At 40.2% G+C, this 21,528-nt stretch overlaps 1 protein-coding gene across 1 annotated transcript in view; it reads right to left on the minus strand.

The window, feature by feature from the left end:
• myo10 (myosin X) overlaps positions 1-21,528 on the minus strand; it is a 128,416-nt gene that overhangs the window by 71,454 nt on the left and 35,434 nt on the right. The window contains exons 2-3 of the mRNA XM_031735163.2: positions 16,839-16,937; positions 4,739-4,897 (exon numbers count right to left, since the gene is read on the minus strand). Of these exons, the coding sequence (XP_031591023.1) occupies positions 4,739-4,897; positions 16,839-16,937 (258 nt within the window). The remainder of the gene's footprint in view (positions 1-4,738; positions 4,898-16,838; positions 16,938-21,528) is intronic.

Consider the following 21,528-nt stretch of genomic DNA (forward strand, 5'->3'; position numbering starts at 1 on the left):
TGTGTGTGTGTGTGTGTGTGTGTGTGTGTGTGTGTGTGTGTGCGCGCTTGCAGTGGAATCTGCAGAGGAGACGAGTGAGGCCACCAGTTGACAGCACAGCTGGTTACAATCACAGCAACTAAACACTGTACACACACACAGACACACACACACACACACACACACAGGTCTGGTAGCCTCTGGGACGAATTCCCTGTTAGACTATGTAATGGTGTTGCTAGCAGCTCTGATGCAGTTTAGCTGAAACAAAAATATTTTTCTGTGAAAGCAACCAGAAAGAGTCCAAAATAATCACTTCTGGATTTTTACACCATCAAAATTCAGCATGTGGCCCCAAAAAGTATAAACTAGAATTGAGGTTTTGCTTGCTTTGTTCTGAGTGTGCACTTCTTAACAGGTAAATATAAAGAAACATATTGATAGATAGAAAAACCACCTCCACCCCATCATCATCATCACCATACAACTTTCTTTGAGGCCAGAGATTTATTCATTGTGGCCATTTAATTATGTGATTGCAGCAGGTTTGTACTCATGAAAAATCTACCACGAATTCCCCCGCTGTATTGTGTTCTCTCCATGTTCTGTGTCCACATCCAAGCTTGGCTTTTTAATGGATGTTTGACAAGGACTTGTGTGATTTGTCCAGCTGGAATGCTTTCAGATTTATTGTGCTGTTTGGATTAACAACAAAACAGAGTTTTGTAATGTTCTTAAAGCTTCAACACCAGAGTTTAAGTTTTATCCAAAGCCCTTTACAGCGAGTAGAACAAGCCTTGAAATCTGCTTCATTATCCTGTAAATGTAATTCAAAATATGGAGATAACTTAAAAAGATATTTTGGCTACAGGGCCTTTGAGAAAATCCACCAAGGCTTTTTATTCATATGCAGAATTTATGCATCACCTTGTCGTGTTCTTGTTTTTCACTGCATGTACTTTTCCTGGAATATAAACGCTACATATGGCTCTTTTGCAATGAATAAACTTTATTATAACAACTGTCCCTGAAGAAAAAAAGAGAGAGAAGAAGAAGGCCGAGGAAAGCAAAGGAGAAGAGGATGAGTAGTGGTGGGAGTAACAGACCATCTAAATCACGCTGAACCCTTTAAACTGGGGTTTGACCAGTTTCATATTTGATCCTTGATGCAGCAGAAACTGTTGTTGGCTCTCTGACTTCAGTATTGTGTTTATAGCTCTTCCCTTTGGTTAACCATGACCCTCTCCATTAAAACATTCCCTCTAATTTTCCCCTTTTTCCAGCTTCTGGCCCAAAGAAAAAAAATGTCAGGCCAGAGATTGGGTGGCTGTGATGAATTGATTGGATAATTTCGACCATACGGGAGCATTCAGATGTGATTAAAGTAACGAGATGGCATTTGTCAAAGGTTAGCGCGACTGCTGCGTACAGAGAGCACAATGCCGCCTTTGTTGACAGCTTGTTTCGCTGGAGAAAGTGCTGGCTCAGGTTTGTTCTTTAAACCATAAGCACAAAATGAGACAGTAATGGTTGAGAGCCATTTGTCCCACATATCCCTTTGTGTTTCACCAGAGCAGGAGGGTTTGAAAGGTTTCTTTACTTTAACTAGGATGGGCAGCAGCAGAGCTGCTTGTTTGCTAGCTCACTGTGCAATTCAGGACAATGCATACACCTAAAACGTTGTAAGGACAACAACACAATGCAGAGATCATGTGTTCAAGGTAACATCCTGTCATCAACACTCCTGGTTAAACAGTTACAGCTACTACTCTTCATACCAGCACTAACTAGCATGACGAGACTTATTAACTTGGATTAACCAAGGAAATCACCTTCTTTTGGTCCCTTTAGCATCTCGACTGTTCTTTCTCACAACTTGGGAGATTAAGCCAGCACCTGCAGGCTCCTGCCAAACAGACTGAAACACCAGCCTCTAAAGCCCAAATAAACCGAACTCTAATTGTGTTCCCTCTCACTTGGCACTTTTCTGTTTTTGGCTGCCAAACAAGGACCACCATTACGTGGCGTCCAGTTTCTAACAAACGTCTGATTTAAAGAGACTCAAAATCCTTCGGCCTGTTTGGTTTGGTCACCTGTGCTTTTCATCGCCTGGTCGACAGCGCAAACATGGAAACACCAGAAACAAGCTTTCCTCCAACAATACTTTAAACTCTCAAAAACAGAGTGGAACAGTAAAAGTTTATGCAAATAACCACACTAACCACTGGCCAAATAACAAGGCTAAATTCATCTGAAACTCTTTGGTCACAGTGCAGTAATGTTTAAGAATTCAACCACCTGCATAAATACTCTGCAAAGGACTCACAAGGCCGCCATTTCTGAGAGAATAAAACGATCCAAGCAAAACAGTTAACTTAGTGTTTGGACTGTTTAACAGGGTTAAAACTGTCCAACTGTGTAACCCCAGCCCTGCATTTTAAAATGAACTCCCTTACACTGAATGCAACAAAAACAGCAGGCAGCAACTTTTGAGGTAAAGGTTCAGATTAAAAATGTTAAGGCTGATGTGATACACTATGTTATATAGAAAGAGACACACATTCTTTCCTAAGGAAAAAATACAACTTGAAGCTGTGAAAAACCATTTCGAAGTGCCAAAGACCTTAGCCAGGTCTGAAGACTTTTCTTCTGACAAGATAGTAACTCACAGTGTAAATCTTTAAAGGACAAAAAGCAGCGATTTCTTGTACAAACCAAAAAAAAAAAAAAAAAAAAACCTCCCCTAAGCTTGCACTGCATTTGAGCAGCGGTTAGGGTGCAGCTTAGGTGCCAGCACGGATGAGCCAATGTCTGAGGGAATGTGAGACAATGTCAGCTTTTTTTAGGGCACTGGTGTGTGTCTATGCTGGGAAATGGGACGTGTGTGCTCTTACACAGAACAATGGCAGGTGTTCATATGGTTTTACAAAGCAGTTTAAAAAGTAAAAACAGACCCTTTTAAGTAGGTAACAGCAATTTGTTTATGGTTATAATTATGGAGCTATTCTAAATTCTAATTTTTAACATTTTATAATTAAGCCATTCTTTAACCTGTCATGCATGAATTATGACAACCTCAATCAGGATTTTTGTCTTAAGTATTTTTATTCATCTTTAGGCATGAAAAGGTGAATAAAAATATTAAAAATGCTGATTGAGGTTGTCATAATTCATGCATGAAAGGGTTAAATAACAATAATTACAATGACACAAACATACACCTATAGCAACATTAAATAGCCAGTGGGTGGCAGGGTATGGAGTGACACATCAGTGTCCAATGTGGTGGTTTATGTGCAAGTATGCCATCAACACTGACACAAATACAAGAAAACAGCCTTTGAATATTTGTCCACTGTGGTGACCACTATGTGTGAAAGGGTTAAAATAATGAGCACTGCCACTACTATGATTTATTATTCTTGAAATGCTTTTTTCTTAATATGTTTTAAGGAACTGACTAACACCAGAAGCTGACTTTAGTGAATTTTAACAAATCCACCAACTGCTACACACAGAAAGAAGAAAATCAGAATCAACCCCAAAACTCTGACTGAAAAGAACTGAAATCTATATATTAGGTTTTTAAGGAATAAAAGTGTTTGCAAAAAGGCTATGTATAATCCTCCAAAAATATCTGTTTAATCTATGTTGTATTTACAGTGAACATTAGGAACTAAATCAAGAAGCTGTCCTGCAGGTTTGTGGTTTGGGAAACCCCTCATCAATACCCAGCTAGGTCTCTACATGTGTTGCTTGGAAGTTAAATAGCCAAACCTTTGAATCAGCTTCACACTGTGTAAACCTGAAAACTGAGTCGCTGAGTCCCGTTTGTAATAAATCTGAGCCGGAAAGCCAAACTTCTTCTGACAGGATATCCCAGAGGAGCCAAAGAACCATGTAGGGATATGCTTTGATTGCACTGTCAATTAATCCTACAGTCATGTACAGACCAGTAAGAAGCTCCAGAAAGACACAATACCTCTCTCACGTCCCCATTTCCTGGCACTGATTTAAAGCAGAGGAAAGCTCTCTGACCCAAGCACCTCTTTCACCTGCCTGTTTCTAGATGGTTATCCCTGCTGTTGTGCAATGTTTGAGCAGCTCAAGATATTCATGGGAGAATGCTGCAGAGCTGATGAATGAAGGTAATGTACCTTGACAAACCAAGCTGTCAACGCAAGCACTGATAGCGCAGATAGACTTGAGATCGGTTCGGGTTTTTGATGCTAGTGGTTCAGATTTTGTTTTTTGTTTTTTTTGTAACCTGCCTCATATTACTTCTGCCGAGTTATCCCGGGGATTTAAACTGCAAATTCAGCAATATTTAGCAAGTAAACCACATGTTGATGAACTGTTGAAGTTCAGTCAGGACCACCATACTCAAAAGAAGATTATTATTTCCATCTGTGGCGATTTTTATTTGATGAAATAGCTGTGTGCTTGAAACCTCCCTGCCCTTTAGCATGTTGGTGTGGATGTGGAGAGAAGTCCATCCCACTCTTCCATTTTGAATTCTTGGAATCCCAGAAGGGTCTAGAGAAGCAGCCAGACCCGCTGCACAGATGCTAGGTGAGACTAATTAAGTCAGACATGTATTGAAGGGCATCAGTGGAACCATCAGCTGTTGTGCAGATCAGCTGAGTTTCAATTCATGGTCAGTCTTAATATTAATATGTAGAATTTTTACCAGGGACAAAAAAAAGATGCTTTCAATCACTGTGTTGTTATCATCAAGTGTTGCTTGTAGGAAACTTACATAGATGTGCTTCTGTTTGTAGCGCAGGGAGAGGTTGTGCATGATGGCGCCATCGTGAAGGTCCTCGAGGCTCGCCATGTCCTCCACCCCTTTGATGCTGCTACGGTGCATGGGTTGCACTTTCTGCCTGGTGAGCGTATTCTGCTTGTAGGTGTACACCTGGGTCAGAAAATGGAAAAAGTCCATATGTAAACTTCGTATATGGCAATTACATGAATGCACATTGACATTCTAAAAGCAGAGGATGAAAGAACTACTGTAGGAAATCTTTGAAGTAGAATAAATAAAATCAACCCTCATCTTACTCAGACTTTATTTCCCCAACTTTAGGGGCGATATATCCCCTAAGAGGCAATCATGTTAAAAATCACAGGAACTCATTTATCCCTACAGCAGAGCAGTTTCCTGAGATGCTGTTTTACAGCAGAATTGGTCCATGTCAACTTCCTCTTAAAGTCTGATCTGGTCACAGGTCATTTCTTCACTGGTTTAAGGCCAGATGTGGACATCAGGCTGCCAGTTTTCTACCACAAGTTTTACAAGTGTATTTTTAGATTTGAATTTCACTCGGTTTGGCTCATTTATGACAGAATGAGCCAGACAAGAACAGATAAAGGCAAGAGCACCAGACCACAGCAGCTTCTGAGAAATGTTAAAAAGCTCAGACTTCTGAAAACCCAGATGTATCGAACAAAGTCGATGGCATTTCCCCCTTTTTTCCTTGAATCTCAACATAATTAAAGTTCTAGAATTAAATTGCATTCACGTGCAGTCATCAGGGATAAACTAGAATGAGAGAAAACATGAAATTCCAAGAACACATAGCAAACATTGTTGTGGTTCATAGTTTCACGTCACAGTCATGATGAAGCGTAACAGACAACAGCTGAGAAAAATGACTGAACCATGACAGGAAATATCGATGTGTCCAGCTTAACACAAATTTTTTCTACAAATTGCAGACATTTTGGATGTCAAACGTAAACCATAATAACTGTACGCTTTACAATGAATAATATTCTGTCTGACAGCTTTTATCTTATGTTACTGAAAGGATGGAATGCAAAGTTTGGTGGTTACAGACAGACAGAATATATTTGATGTAGAATTTCCACATGTTAAAGGTTAAAGGTGTCAAAAACCCACTGATTATGAATTCTACTGAAGGCAGGACACAACGCATGCAAGATACAACTTTGGAAAGTGGTAAAAAAGTAGGAATACCAGAGGCACAGATTATGAGAGAGACCCAGCACACTGAAAATCTATGAGTGAATTCCACAAGAGCTAAGATGATGGTAGAAATCTACCTCCCAGGGGGAAAAGCAGTTTACATTTTATTTAGTGACAAAGCTGCAAGCCATTTATCAGAACTGACTGCTGATTAAGTGCATGCAGTCTCTATGCTCCATTGAAAAGTCAATTCAGATAATGTTCCAAAATACCTCCTTTAAAAAATGTTTTTTTAAATGCCTTGAGGCATTTTGAGATGGCTGTCGAGGCGAGAAGGGTTTAAGAAATGTCGCAGTGACATATCCTTTTCTTTTGAAAACAGGTGCTTTTATTTTGAATAAAGAGAAAGTGCACAAGAATATTGAACAAGATGGATCTTTAGTTTTTTTGTGAATCAAAAGGCAAACTACAAAGCAACAAATGAAAACTTATATTTGTTTTAGATCTCCAGCTGAAAATACACTGAAAATACTAAACTGCTATTATTTGGCAGGTGGCAGCATTTAACTGGAAGGTTTGGTGTAAAAGTATTGTAATTCCTCACAGCTTATAATTCAAGGCTTGTTGTGATAAACCTGACCATGAGCCTGTAGACTACATGAAATCTGGAGCTGGACAAGGGCAGCCATCAGTAGATGTCTTCTTATCATGTGTGTCTGAGGACAAGGCCGAACAGCTTCTCGAGACTAAACTCTCATCCTGCAACTCTAGTGATAGCTGTTAAATACCCCACTGCATTTTCAAGCCATTATAAATCTCAGTCTGTCATTTAATTTCCAAAGTTTTCTAAACTTCTATTACTTCCACCTTGTGTTCAGTCTTCTGTGTGTGTTTCATAAAACTATTACTGAGATCAAGCCAACTTTCTATCTTGCTTGTGATTCAGTTTGGAGGGCAAATTAATTTCACTCTTTGCATAAATGTATAAATTGTTGGTTTCCATCATCAGACAGCCTGAAAAGCCTGATCAAGCACTACATTTAATTCTGAAGAACTCAAACTAATCAAATTCTTAAAGGACTGGTGCACAAATCAATCCACCATCCATCCATTTCATTATGGTTTTTTAAAAATTATTATTTGGTTGAACTAACTGTCCAAAATCCAAACAATTTGCTGAGATCTGATACATGTTTACACTGTAGTTCAGGACATCAGGCCTCAACCACCACAAAGGCTTCTCATAGAGATTTGTTGTTCAGAATTTGAATTTATGCATGCAAATAAGCCGGAGACACGCCTGTCTATTATAGCGAAGAGAGACGAAGACTAAGCGGACATTTGAGCGCTGAAACATGTAACGTGTAACATCATGACTTCTGCTTGTTGGAAAGCCACAATTTCTCATCCGTGTTCTTTGGTAAAGGATCTTTCCTTAAAATTGATTTGGCCTTCATGGTTAGACCACAAACTTGTGTGTGAACATCATGCAGAAGTCACAACTTTGATATCAGTATCACAAAGAAAGGACATTTCATCCAATCTATCTGCTCCAAAGCGCTCCGTGTCTGTAGGACTAACCCATTAAAAGGTTCTCCTATTAACCATATTCTATTTTTGACCATTTCTGTATTCAAATATTATATTTATTAACTTTTTTCACCTCCAAATTAGTCTTCTGGAATTGTTTGTAATAAAAATGAAATCCAAATAGAAAAGTAAAAGCAGAAGGAACAAATCTAGAGTCTCAGCCATGCAGCAGCACAGGCTCAGGCCATTCTTCAAAGCAGCTTTCTACAGTCGGTCAGTAGTGCCAACTGTTTAAGGCCACACGATGGTCCAGTTGTGAAAAGCAAGAGACAGAGAGGTTAATTTAGGGCAGACCTCCAATTATCACTGCTCTGCAGGGAGTTGCAGCCTGCAGATCACCAAGGGAGATGTGCTCAAAATAATGATCCATCACTGCAGGGAGGTCTGGACAGACCAATCTTTCAGAAGACAAATATCAGATTCTGAAGGAATGTTACCGCCTGAAGCGATGCTGAAGTAGAAAACTGTCCTCACTGTTGGACTCTGTTGGTAATGGCTTTTATTTAACTGCTCTAAATTCGTCAGTGAGGTATTACTCCATCTGACTTTAAGTCTAGTTGGCTTTGGGATTGAAAACGCAGAGCAGCCAAACCCTCTGCTGTCTCAGCCTTTTCTCCAAACAACCAAACCACAAAGTATTTTCAGCAACACACACGAACGGGGCATTTCCAAGATATTTCAGTAACCTTTAGCAATGACACATGAGGTGAAATAATGCAGTATTTCAGTTATTGCAGAACTTCGGAATACAAAGCGTTACAGTACATTTGATCATGCTCTCATCCAACAACAGACGGCCTCCACTGGAGACAAGCTGGTGAACATAATGAGACATTTAGCAGTAAAAGCTCAAGATATTGCCGACCAATATACGAGCTAAAAAAAGGGTGAATACTGGACTTCAACACATTTCACACAAGAACTATGGAAGCCGGCACGTTAAAGACCAGCTAATGTAAAAATGTTTCCATTCTCACATGTAGTTCTGCTGGTTAATCAACAAGAATTTTAAGGCTACAACAAAACTTGCAGTACAAAGAACAACTTTTATTTCACAAGCTCAAAAATGTTGGTCAAGCATTAAAACTGTTCTTTACACTACAGGTGTTGCGGGTGCTTTAACTGCTTCAGACCTTATCATCTTCACCGTGCACTTTGGAATTACATAAAGCCTAAAGCCTAAAAATCCTTCAGAGAGTGCCGAGTTCATGTGAAAACAGCTTTAGAGACAAGCTAGAGTTTGCATGTTGCATATTCACCACATTAAAACAAACACCACTCCAAAAGGTCTTTCTGGGAAATGGTAAAGCCGTAGCTTATAGGATGCAAAAGAGGAAAAAGTTGGCTTGTGGTTTCAATAGGCTGGAAAAAATATAAATAATGAAGCAAATATTCCATCATTTTAAAATTTGAAAAATAACATAACAGAAAAATAACGTAACAGAAAGAGGTTACAAAGATGCTGTGTATTTTTAATTCTTTCTTTTGTCCACATAAACTATTGTTACCAAGAATAAAAATGAGACCCTTACGAACCAGCCATCTCAGTGTATTCACACACACAAACTCAAACACACAGCAGAGGGGCCCTGAAGCCATTCGGTGACCCGCTGAGGCCGAGGGACTCTTCCAGAAGAAAACAAGTCTGTGTCTGAGGAGTCGATCACATCTGACCCCACACCCCCACGCCAACACCAAAACTGCCCTTCAGCATCCTGCCAGGCTTCATTTCTCACATTCCTCTCTCGGTGACGCTTCAGGGGATTCAGTTCATCTCTCAAATGTGTTTTTCCTTTAGATGGATGAAACGTGATCGAGTCCAAGAGGCGTTCACAACCTGCCGGCATGTTCAGACGGGTTCATTACTCCAGGTCAGAACACCACATAAGTCAAAATACTTTGACTTCTGGTAATGAAAGCTAAACTGAAAGAGGTTTACACTTCTCTAGTCACCATCACTTGCAGTTTCCATAACTTCTGTTACACCAACCTTAACAGGACTTCTCTGACATCCCCCCATACATTCCTGTAGCACCTGTTTTCAAACACTGTATGAAACACTCAGCTATAGCTCTTCTGTCTTTAAGTTTCTTCATCCAAAAAGCTCAGTTACTCATCTTTTGGTGTGAAAGAGTCTTAAACTCTGTCGGGTTTGTTCAAGATGATCTTTAAAAAATGTCAAAAAAATAAATAAATTTAAAGTGTTAAGTTTAAATCTAATCGTAAGAAGTTCAGCACTAATGTTGGGCTATAAATGTATGAAACATCCTTAGTAATTTAATTTAGCCACTTCTTAGCAAAACGCTTTTCTGTGACAAACAACAGCTGAAGAATTCATGTCTAACAGTCTGTGTTAAACACAAACTTTATTTCAGGCCTCCAACAAAAACTAATTCAAACTGACTTCAACATGAGAGAACAGTAAAGGTACAAATATGAACTCATCTCCAAGTTTTAAGAATCATTCCAGGGGCAAAAAGGTTTAAGTTGAGCCTCGTTATTCTGTAACTTTCCAAGACATCGTAACTCATGTGAATGGTGAGTTTGTCAGATCACAATCACAGTCGTAAGATCAGGGTTTTAGGAGTGCAGAGCTCTACCCTCTATGGGTCATAACGGGATGTGGCCGTTTCCCTTCGTCATAGTCCTTTTGTTGTCTGACAGCAAATATCTGAGAAAACGAGAGCTTCTTTACTCGGCCACGCTGACTGCCTCAGATGAGGGAATTGCTCAAGGATGTTGACTAAACTAGCTAAACACTCGGTATACCTCAGTTTGGCATGGGCTTTGGGCTTTGTAACTTTTATGTGTACAATAAAAGGCATCGTTATCCCAAAGTAAAGGAATTGGGAAACCCCTGAAAGAAAGACATGTATATGAATGCCATTTCAAACTATTTGCTTTTCCCTATGAGGCAAACTGTTGTACGGTGAACAGACTTGTTAGACTAGTCCAATGTAAACACTGTTTATAGCCAACAGTCAAACATGCAAGCCCTGAACCTAAAGGGCAGGTATTTACTATTTACACACCTTTATCTGTCAGCTGACAACTTCACCTTTTCACTTTGTACTTATTTCAACTAGGAAGTTACATAATGAAGTTGGAAAAAATTAGCATTTTAACACCCCAAAAACCCTGAGCATACATATATACAAATATGGCTCTAAATGGCATTGCTTTCCTTATTTTCCTTTTAGAGGTTCAGTGCTAGACAAAAAATGGCAACCTCTTATGTTATGAACAGTATTCTAGGGTTATAGCACTAGGAGAGCACAGATTGTTCGTCGACATTGACCCAATTAGATTTCTAATTGGTTCACTTGTCTTTGTGGAGATAAAGAGGGTCCACGCCTTGAAAACAAAGCCACGGGGGCCTGAGCGCTAAGCCTATAGTGACAGATGCTAACAGGAGTAAATCTCAGTGAAACAAAGCCATTACACAGCATCACTGCACGCGAGGAGGATGCAGGGGTGGGGTCACTGCTGTACTCCTGGATCAACAGGCTCTATTCTTGGATCAAACCGGATAAACTCTGTTGTTTTTACTTTGATGGATCCGGAAAGTGAATTCACTTTACATTCAGGCAATTAGAGAGGAACTTAAAATTAGCAGCAAAGGATTTTCCCCTCGACTGGTCCATCACCAATCATAGTGATACTTATTCCACGGACTGTTCTCTAAGAGAAATGCAGAGTTCGTCAGATTATCGGCTAGTAGCTCGCTCTGAAAGTCTCGAATGACCCAATTTTTTTTATTTATTTATTTTTTATTTATTTACCACCTTTTTTACTTGAAATATTGCCAGTATCTCTTCATAAAGCAAAACAAGGGGCTTCTGAATCCATTTATCCCTGCTATACGTTTATAACGTAGCCTTTAGGGATTACTTTTTCTCTAGTTTTTGCTAATGTGAAATTTTCCTACTTTTTTCTATCAGTTTGGCGAGCCAGATGGCTGTAATTACCACGATGAAAGGATATGAGTCAAAGGTGTAATTCCCAGACTAAAAACAATTTAAAAGCCTTTATCTGCTTCTTATCTTTAGCTTCAGTTTATAAAAAAGGGAAATTCCACTGTGGTGTTTATAGTTGTTTGATACTACTGCATGTAGTCTCCATGGGGAGTCTGACAAATGCTCTCAGGTGATTTTGCTTCTTGGATGTTTAAGCTACAAATTTTTAAATCAGGGGGAGTGGAGACATACCCGTCAAATGTCTGAGATAACAGCTAGCCCAGAGCTAGTTCAGATAGTTCTACGTTGCTACTATTTATATTGTTTTTGCACGCACACACACACACACACACACACACACACACACACCTATGAGAACAGGTGTGGGTGCCTTAACAAAACAGCATTAGGACCTAAAATATCTGAACATCAGACTGAGTCTGTGTGTTAACAGACACTAAAAGGCTGCAGGCGGCTAATTACTTCAGTAACATTTAATAATCACTCTGACTTTTCGTGCCAGTAATCAGTTTGTCAGGAGAGGGGAAATGAAACTCTTCATTATGTGTTGTTAGGAGGGAAAACTGAGCCCCTGGCCCCTCGCTGTCCCTCGCTCTGTCAGCGAGTTGAACAGGTAACCATCCACTCTCCTCCAGCTTCACTCCCCCACCTTTCATCATCATCAAAAGCAGCAGCTGCTCTTTGAATCACCATTCATCTCCTCCTGCATTGTCCTGCAGTCAGTGAAGGAGGAGGAGACTGTCTGCACCGTCAAAAACACTGAAACTCGAGCAAGACGAGAGGAACTCTGCAACCTCTGACAGAAAGGTGTCCACACACACACACACACACACACACACACACACACACACACACACACACACACACACACACACACACACACACACACACACACACACACACACACACACACACACACACACACACACACACACACACACACACACACACACACACACACACACACACAAGCCCTTTAACCACTGAAGGCCACTCAAAGCTTCAATATGAGGAACGAACTGGGCTCATTATTCTCTCTGGGTAGAAGGAATAAAAGTTTGAATTTTATCCCGAGTCTGGTGTCACCAAATTCATCCTCGGGATTAAGAGCTCAGCAGATTTAATGGATTTAGCAGCTAGATTACACTTAGGCTGAACACACTAATTCCAATTAGTTCAATAGTTTGTTGTTTGTCTCTAAGTGTAAGTGACACCGAAGTAACAGAAAAAGGAGTGGACACATTTAGCAGCAGGGTGCTTAAACACTGACAGAAAATTAAACACAGTATGTTCACTTTGCATTACTTAAGAAAAAAGAGAACGAAACATTGAAAGATGTCGTTTGACCGTGTGTAATGGGAATAAATGACACGTGTACAAATGTGCACAGTCCTGTAAGCAACAGGTCAGGTTAATTTTGTATTTGGGTAATTTTTGGAAATAATAATAATGATAACGAATACAACTCCACGCCACTAACACACTTTTATTCTTTAAGCCTTAAAAACCATCAGAAAACGTGCAGCGTTTGGACAGCCTTGTACTTGTGAAGCACTTCTGTAACTTATTAGCCGACACCGTTCACTCTGTAGCCACTGTGATGTTAACAGTGGACGTGTTGCAGTAACGCGTTTCTCTGACTCGTCAGCTTTGGATTTCCTCACAAGGAGCAGCATTTGTGCTGAAGCTGAACAGGTGAAGTTCATCTCCAGTTACACAAAACAGACTACTGGCAGACATACACAAGCACACACACGCATATTTAAATCTATGAATTAGAATGAGCTCACACAAACACACAAAAGAACAATGGACATGCATGCAAACACACGACTTCAGCACTCTCTTAATGATACAGAGGAGCTGCTGTACGATGTTCTGCTCAAGCGCACACACTGCAGTCACGTACTGTTTTAAGGCACTTTTTTTAGTTACAGGAGAGCCGACAGGACGGACGGCCACTCCTTCTGATGCTAGTCACAATAGTTTGTGGTGTGTAGTAAGCGATTATATATAATTATTACTAGTATTGTTGAGGCTCTTGAGCAGATTAAGGATGACTGTGTAATGCCTTTATGTTTTCAACTCTGAGCTTATTAAATTGAAACCGTTCAACACACGATCCTCAATGAGATTATCACAGCTGTTTACAGCAACTGAAGGAGCTGACAGAAAAATAAACTATATGACAAAGAGGAGAAATAAACAAGTAACATGAAATGCAGAAAAAAAGGAAATCAAAAAGATGAATAACAAGAAAATATAGAAAAAAGACGAGGATGGAAGAGAGAAAAATAAGAAACAGGCAGGAAGCCACAGAATAACGAAGAGATCGAAGGAAAAATAAGAAAAGGATTAAAGAGTCATTTAACAGAAAGCCACGAGAATCGATAAGATTTAAAAAGAAAAAAAAAAAAAAAGGAATCCTAGAGAAAACAAAACCTAAAAAAAGTTAAATTATCAAATGATTAGAGACTAAAATAAAACAATTAAAAAAGAATTTAATTTTAAAAAATAAAGAAAAATTAAATGGACAACAGAGATGGATGTATTGGGGGAAAAGGAGAAAAACCAAAATAAGAGAAAGACAAAAGAGAAGAAACAGATTTAAGAGGAATTGAAGGTACAGGTAAGACGAGTAATGAGTAAAACTTTATTAACAAAGACAACTTTATCACCACAAAGTATAAGTTGTCTGAACTTTGAGGCTCCAAAGCAGCGAGTCAGTTAGCATGCTACGGGCTGAATGTTTGCCACATGGAATAAAGAAGAAAAGACCTCAAGATTTTGAGTTACTTACATATAAAACCGTTATTATAAACCTACCATTACAATTCATCATCAGGGGAACATTAATGTTAAGGTTTTATGCTAATTTAGCATGCAGATGTGGAAAAGCTGAGATTTTTCACTCAGTAAGAGAAAACTTTGACCTGCTGGAAACACATTACAAGCTGTAAGAACGCCAAGTTCACGTGGACTCCTGAGGCGACAGATGTAAAGAGAGACGGACCCCTCCATCCTCTAGTTGAGATTTTTTACTGTGGTGAGGAGAGTCATTAGCTTCAGTGGCCGGCAGGTCTAACAGACTCTCTGAACGAGCAGAGGCCAGGAGATAAGAATGCCTTAATCTGCCAGTAAATCTTCAGGACAATACTTCAGCTCAACATGACCCTAAATCCCTCAGCACTCACATTTAGCGGCTGTCCTCTGGTAGTGACCCTCTGCTGCTCACTGGCTACACAGGAAGTCTTTGTTAAAGCTGTCAGCACAGGAGGGTAGTGCAGAGTAAATCCACCCAAACAGCTTGCACAGGTTATTGTTTGTTGGCCTGATTTTAAAGGCTTTGGTTGAACAGGAGAATAGGTGGCAGTGGAACTCACTGAAGCACAAACATGTGGAAGACTGCAGATATTAAACATCCTGGACTCTTTCAATTCCTAAAAAGGTTCCTCTATAATGACTCTGTGACCCACAGTTTGGCTTGTTAGGGTTTAGTTTAGACAAGCCCACCTTTTTTCTTTTTCTTAAGCATTTTTTTTTTTTTTTTTTGGCAGATTCAGTGTTTCACTTCCCCACATTTTGGGTGAGTTCAGTGAAATGACAAATTATTTAGTTCTTTTCCTGCTGCTGGTTCTGGTTAGAACTACTATTGTAGAAAGACTGTCACCAGTCGCATTTTAAGGGTGTCCGAGGGACGCGAACCTTCTTGAAAAGAAGCTGACATACCTGAACTACCTGGTCAACGAGTGAGCTAACAGAAGACAGAAAGGTCGCATCAAGTTAGTTATCACTGACGCAATGTCAAATATCCGAACCGCCACAACTGACTATGATCAAGCTCCTCACCTTATCTCTTTATCACTGTTGATATTGCACCAGTCCATCTATCAATCTCCCACTTGGCTCTTCCCTCATGCATGAACAAGATACCATGCCCTGCCATGGCCCCACACAATCTGGAGGGGCTCAAGGGTGGAGAAAAGCCCAGCCCAAATAAGCTACATGGGTCTGAGCTCCTGTGGTGTCTGGTGCAGTGTGGATTGGGTAGTAGGCAGAGGCAATGATCAGTCGCCAAATTTGGCATTAGGGAAATGGAGTAAAGTGTAAGTGTTCCAAATACTGGCGTGATCGATGCCTCCTCACCAACATGTGGACATCAGCCATAAGAAGTAGTCTTAGTTTGCAAGCTGTAGTTCAGTTACTCAAACTTTCATACAATTAAATTCATTCATCTGCCAAAGCAACATCCTAAAAGGTACCTTCACATTAACAAATGTATCCCATCCCAACTAATACTACAAATAATGAAAATAATCGTAGGGTCTACTTTTTGTTTCGATCTGCCTAATTAAAGAAACACAACAAAAAGTTGGTTAGACATCCAGAAATCCAGATGAGAACAGAGGTGTTGTTGACTTTCTACAGGAAGCCAGCCAAATGCTGCTCTTATATGTGATCTGGTTTGTTGACACCACATGATGCTGACAGCTATGGCTGTCTTTAAAGTGATTACTTTCATGTTTGGAGTCAATAGACCACCATTGTGTGGAGAAACAAACTTTTTGGGTACTCTCGTGAAATTTCAGTCCAAATCTATGGAACAAAACAGCTCAGAAGAAAGATGCTTTCAAATCTAACCTCAAAACCTCCTTGATTGATTGAGGCATGTTAATTCTTAATAATCAACCCAAAACAATGTAAACCCTGTTCCATCTGCCCTACATCCTCCATATCCACTGTTTTCAAAACATGTGGATGAAAGATGTTATGCAAAGCCATATGGCGTTTAGGGGATTTGCGGCATCTTGAGCTTATCCCAAATTATGGGAAGATCTCGTTAAGCCTGGGCTTTCTTATCAGCAACAGAACAGGTGTGGGAAAGATGGGAATGTTTCTCGTCTGCTAAGCAAACAGGCATATAGCCTTAATGTTTTGTTCCAGTAAATGGTAAAGACACTCAAGGAAATGTAACCCTCAGAATCACAAATTTAACCTTGGACTATACCTGCTTTTTAAGGATGTGCTATTTTACTACATCCAAAGTCAATGTTAGGTTTAAGCAAAACATACTTCATATTTTAGAAGTAATACATAGGTCATCTAACTCGTGTTTAAACACTGGATCTCCGGGCCAAACGTGTGAGATACACAAATGCAAATCAGAGTATCAGGGAACCACCACTGCTAAAGAAGCCTTACCTTGTAGCCTAAAAGGCATTGCCTTCATTTTAACAGCTAGCTGATATAAAGAGGTCCGGCTAAACTTATACATGTTCATTATGGAAGTAAGTCTGCCAAGAGGAGCTCATTATTTGGCACCAACAGTCAGTAGTGTTACCTGCTATAGTTGTTCTTACCTGGCCATAGTCAGTGGCAAAGACAACAACACCTCCGGAGCAAGAGGACACGGTGCTGGGAAGGAACTGCTCATCCTCCCGTAACCACACCCGGTCACCCTGCAGAGGAAGAAGAAACGTTTGCTGAAGACTCTGAATCAAAATATGGCATTTATACATTTGTCTCTAAACAAGCAGTGATTTTCTGTTATCAATGATATTGCGTGAATGGGACCGTTATATACAACATACTACATTTCATTTTTTTACCTGATAATTTACAAAGCAAAGGGCATCTTAATTTGTTGTTGCCCCTCAACAGATCCTAACCACACCTATTGTATTATTGCATAACAGAATCATCTAAATAATTCAATTTTATTTATATAGCGCCAAATCACAACAAAAGTCGCCTCAAGGCGCTTATAACCGAGTTGTGAAATAACTGAATTAAAACCCAAGAACCTGCTTCATGTAACCTAAAAATGTTAGAACTCTCTCCTTTTAAACGATTTAACTTGAAGGCCAGGTTTCAGATCAACCCAATCTTGTGACGCTACACAACAATGCTAACTGAGTAATGGGACCCACTTCTGCGTCTGGTTTTCTTTGTACAACATTCTAGAAATCTCAGGGAGACCGAGACACGTAACTTTATGACAGTATTTAAATAGACTATTTCAGAGGTCGTGCTGTTGGTATATTTTGTCCTTTGCTAAAGACACAGGCTTTCATGTTGCCACGGCATGACCTTTCTCTGACCAAAAGCAGAGTCTCTGCTTTCATGAAACCACGGTAAGCTGTGCAGTGTTTAGTTTCAGAGGTCTCCACCTGCAGCTGCCGTCACCCAGGAGGCCAGTAAAGCTGCATGTTTATTGATGCTTTTTAGCGAGGAGTTCCTGAGAGGACTTTAATACCTGCTGGCCAGTCAAGTTTACTGCCCCTGGTTTCTACAGCGTTTCTCCTTCAGGTTAACAGCTGGATATGAAATGACTAGAATTCCCCTACTCTGTTGTGTTTGTGGAGGATTAGCAGGGAATCTGTGGAATTTACAGAGAAGGTCTGATTCTTAAATGCATGTTTAGACGGTTGAATCTTTGTTTGAATCGTTCTTTTGGCTTTGGAAATCTTTAAAAATAATAGCTTCACATCAAGAAAAGCTTTAGTTCTGACAGTGCAGATCATTGATGGATTCGTTTGTTTGATAGGACTCGGTGGAAAAAAGCAGTTTCAGACTAGAAACCGGCCTCCCTGAAATACGACTGAGCTAAAGAATCGAGGGGCCCTTCGAGTGGATTCCCTCCTAATCGCATAGCCACATGTGCTGTTGTTCATTAGCCTGACAGGCTAATGCTAATGGCAAAAACAAGCTCTGCACTTCACTGAGATGCCCCTCCTCTCTCTGAACTAGACATACATGTGACCTTTGACCCATGGGCCCTCACTCAGACAGAGCTGTCCTGGTGCAGAGAGAGGGGCACCTGGGTGGGAAAATGTTAGCAGATGAATGAATGACTGTGGAGTGAAACATGCACACACAAAGTAAAGCTCAGGGTTGCAGTGTCAGCAGCAGATCAGAGGGGTGCTGCGTGTTGTTCTAAACCCCTGACCACTCCTCTGTGCGAGGGAAGCGGCACAGTTCAAACAGTCCTGGGATCTCCTGGTGAGATATAAATGTGGCAGTCAGAGAGATGCGTAAAGGAATTTCTCTTATGATCCCAATTTGGTCATAAGAAGTCGGACAGAGAAACTGCTCATCATCCTTTACTTTGTTTGGCAAATTATGAATGAAACTGTTGTTATACGAAGTCCTCACTTTTGTCTTTGTTTTAGTTGCTAATTTTTTTAGTTTCTGCATTCCTTTGGTTTTGTCTGCCTTATTATTCAGACCTGCTGAAATGACCGAACAAAAGGTAAGAGGGAGAAGAGGAAGGTCCCAAGAGTTAAAAACGTAAGTGCTTAAGACCACCTGAATATTCTCCTCCTGTTTAACCGTCTGAATGAACTTTTCCCCTCACCGTTGTGTTGAAAGAAGAAGTCGCCACATGAAGATAAAAATCTATTAGATATTGAAAAGACTTTCATCAGAAGATAGCACTCTTTAGTTTACAGGCCTCAGAAGATCTCAGCTTACATGAGGACCTAGAGTTTACCGTTGTTCTGGCTCGTTTTACTCACATTATATTTAACCAGTGCTGTTACTTATGCTTGTATGAATCTGCCTCTCTCCTATCTCACCATGTATGGATACTTGATCTACATCGCCTTTTTTAAAAAAAAAAAAAAAAAAAAAAAAAAATTTACCAGCAGGTTGGGTTATGAATGAACAGATTTTAACCCCAAACCATGACCCTCACAATTCCTGAACCAAACCAAACTGTAAGTGAAAGCGAAATTAAACGAGTGAAACAAAGGCAAAAAACAAATGAGAGCTCTAAACAGAGGCTGGACAGACAGCGGCGTCTGGCTCTTTGGTGCTCCAGAAAAGACCCAAACAAAGGAAGGTGCTCCATTGTAACAGGCACAAAGAGAAGGAGTGTGCTGTTTACCAGCCGGGGACATATGGACATTCCTGGTGTGCACCAGCACGGGAATCTGATGCTCGCACCAAGTTTGGATGTAGAAAGCAAAAGGAGCGTCTCCTTCCACCCACTGGCACACTTTTCAAGGCTCTTTTACCTCCAAAGACACCCCCACCCCACCCCACCCCCACAGACACACATACATTCACTTTGTTTGTCCATCCTGTCTGCTGAGAGAAGAAAAAGAAGCATCGGTCACACATCTTATTATCCTTTCTCTCCCACCCCTCTTAATCTTCTCTGGTTCTCCTCCTCCCTGATCTCTATTATCCACACACACACACACACACACACACCAGAGCTACTACCCCATTTCTAAACAAGGGATCTGGGCCAAAAGCCTCCGCTTCACCTCCTCTCCGTCATTCATCACCACTGATTGCCTGAACTTTGAACATCAAAGATCTCATTGGCGCGTTCCAAAGGAATGAAGAAAATTAGGACCTAAAGTTTCATCTGTTAATGGATGAAAACCACGCAGAGTTAAAGGCTAATAAAACTAGCTAATCACTCAAGAAGCACGTACCACGCTGCACAAAGCTTCAGTAACTGATATAAGGTGGGCTGGTTAAAGGGAAAATGATCAAGAAGGTAATGTTTTTAAAACAGCAAGTCAAACTAATACCACAAAAGTTAAGTGTATAATGCATATTTTTACTAGATTAGATCAAGTGGGCAGAGTAGAGGTTTCTCAGACGCCTGCACATAATTCCAACGTGTATGGAAGAGAGGAAAACTGTGTTCAGGCCAAACATGTAACAGACATTTGGTGCATTGCGATTACATGTAAAGTCTTCCAAACACATGACTCAATGCAAACACTTACAAAAAAAAAAAAAAAATAATAATCACTTCACACACTGATGTGCAAGCCTTTCAGCTGAAATGATTCTGCAGACTGTAGAGTCTCTTTATACCGCCAATAATCACAATTAAATCACCAGGTTATCATCGCCAATTAAAGGACATCCAAAGCAGTAAAGCTCAACTTCAATTAGGAGAGAGAACAAAACTGGAAACAGTCGAAAAAGACGTTACTGTTAAATGATTCTGCCTCTCAGTCGTACTTTAGAAACGAATAATTCTTCATTGTTAGGAACAAGTTTAAACACATCATTAACAGGTTAAAACTCCAGCATTATTTACAGTACATAGGACATTACTGTGTTTCAGCTTGTGGCGTTCATCACAACTGAAGCCAAACACTAGTCTAGTCATAAAGCTGGTCTACATGCAACAAGTGATAAGAGTGCTGAGCTCTTTAAAATGAACTTGTTATTCGATAACAGAGCATCAGTACCTGGGATAAGAGCACAACATGCGTTCCTGGTCTGTTGCAAAATGAGTTCTTCAAACTATGTTCCCTAAAATCATTTTTTAAAGACATGTAGTCCATCAACTTATTCTAATTAACCTTTCTTCAGGATCCAACCAATGGTTCAAATACCACAAAACTACGTCAAATTATAAAGAAAGTTCTGTTAAAGGAGTCAGAGAAATTTCAGCTGGTAAAAGCTTTCAAACCCACATCAACACAAATCACCAGCCAAAATTAGGAAAAGTGAGACACCTGTACAAATGCGCAGTTACACTAATTTTCTATCACCACATTGACATGAAAGGAAGCTGGGCCTCGCCGAGCTAATGTCAACACATGAGCTGGGAAACGCTTGAGAGTCTCGGGTGGGACTGGGAGCTGCGGATCAAAGCCCAGCTGTTGCACCAGAAAGACCTCTGAGCCCCTCGGTCCAGCTAAACCTGAATAAACTCTCTCACACAGCAGACTCAGAGGTGTCCGAGTATGACTGGTATGAACAGGCAGGATCATTACAGTGGGAATGAAGCTGCTGAAGAATTAAAATTAGTCTCATGTTGGATGCCCCCTTACACCAGAAAAGAGGCACAAGTTTTTGGATATAGTGAGAAAGAAAGAGCTCTGAGTCACAATTGGTTTTCTGAGGGTAGACACGTGTTATAGGAAGTGCTTTGTGCATGGATTTAGTGTTTTTGCAGGCCGTCTTATCCTATCAGATTTAAAATATATATAATAGTGAGATTCAAACTTCTATTTTTAGTCATTTTCAATTCATTAGGGTTAGAGCTTTATCCATCCTCCAACGTATAATATC

Source organism: Oreochromis aureus, linkage group 18 (genome assembly GCF_013358895.1).
Source record: "Oreochromis aureus strain Israel breed Guangdong linkage group 18, ZZ_aureus, whole genome shotgun sequence".
NCBI lineage: Eukaryota > Metazoa > Chordata > Actinopteri > Cichliformes > Cichlidae > Oreochromis > Oreochromis aureus.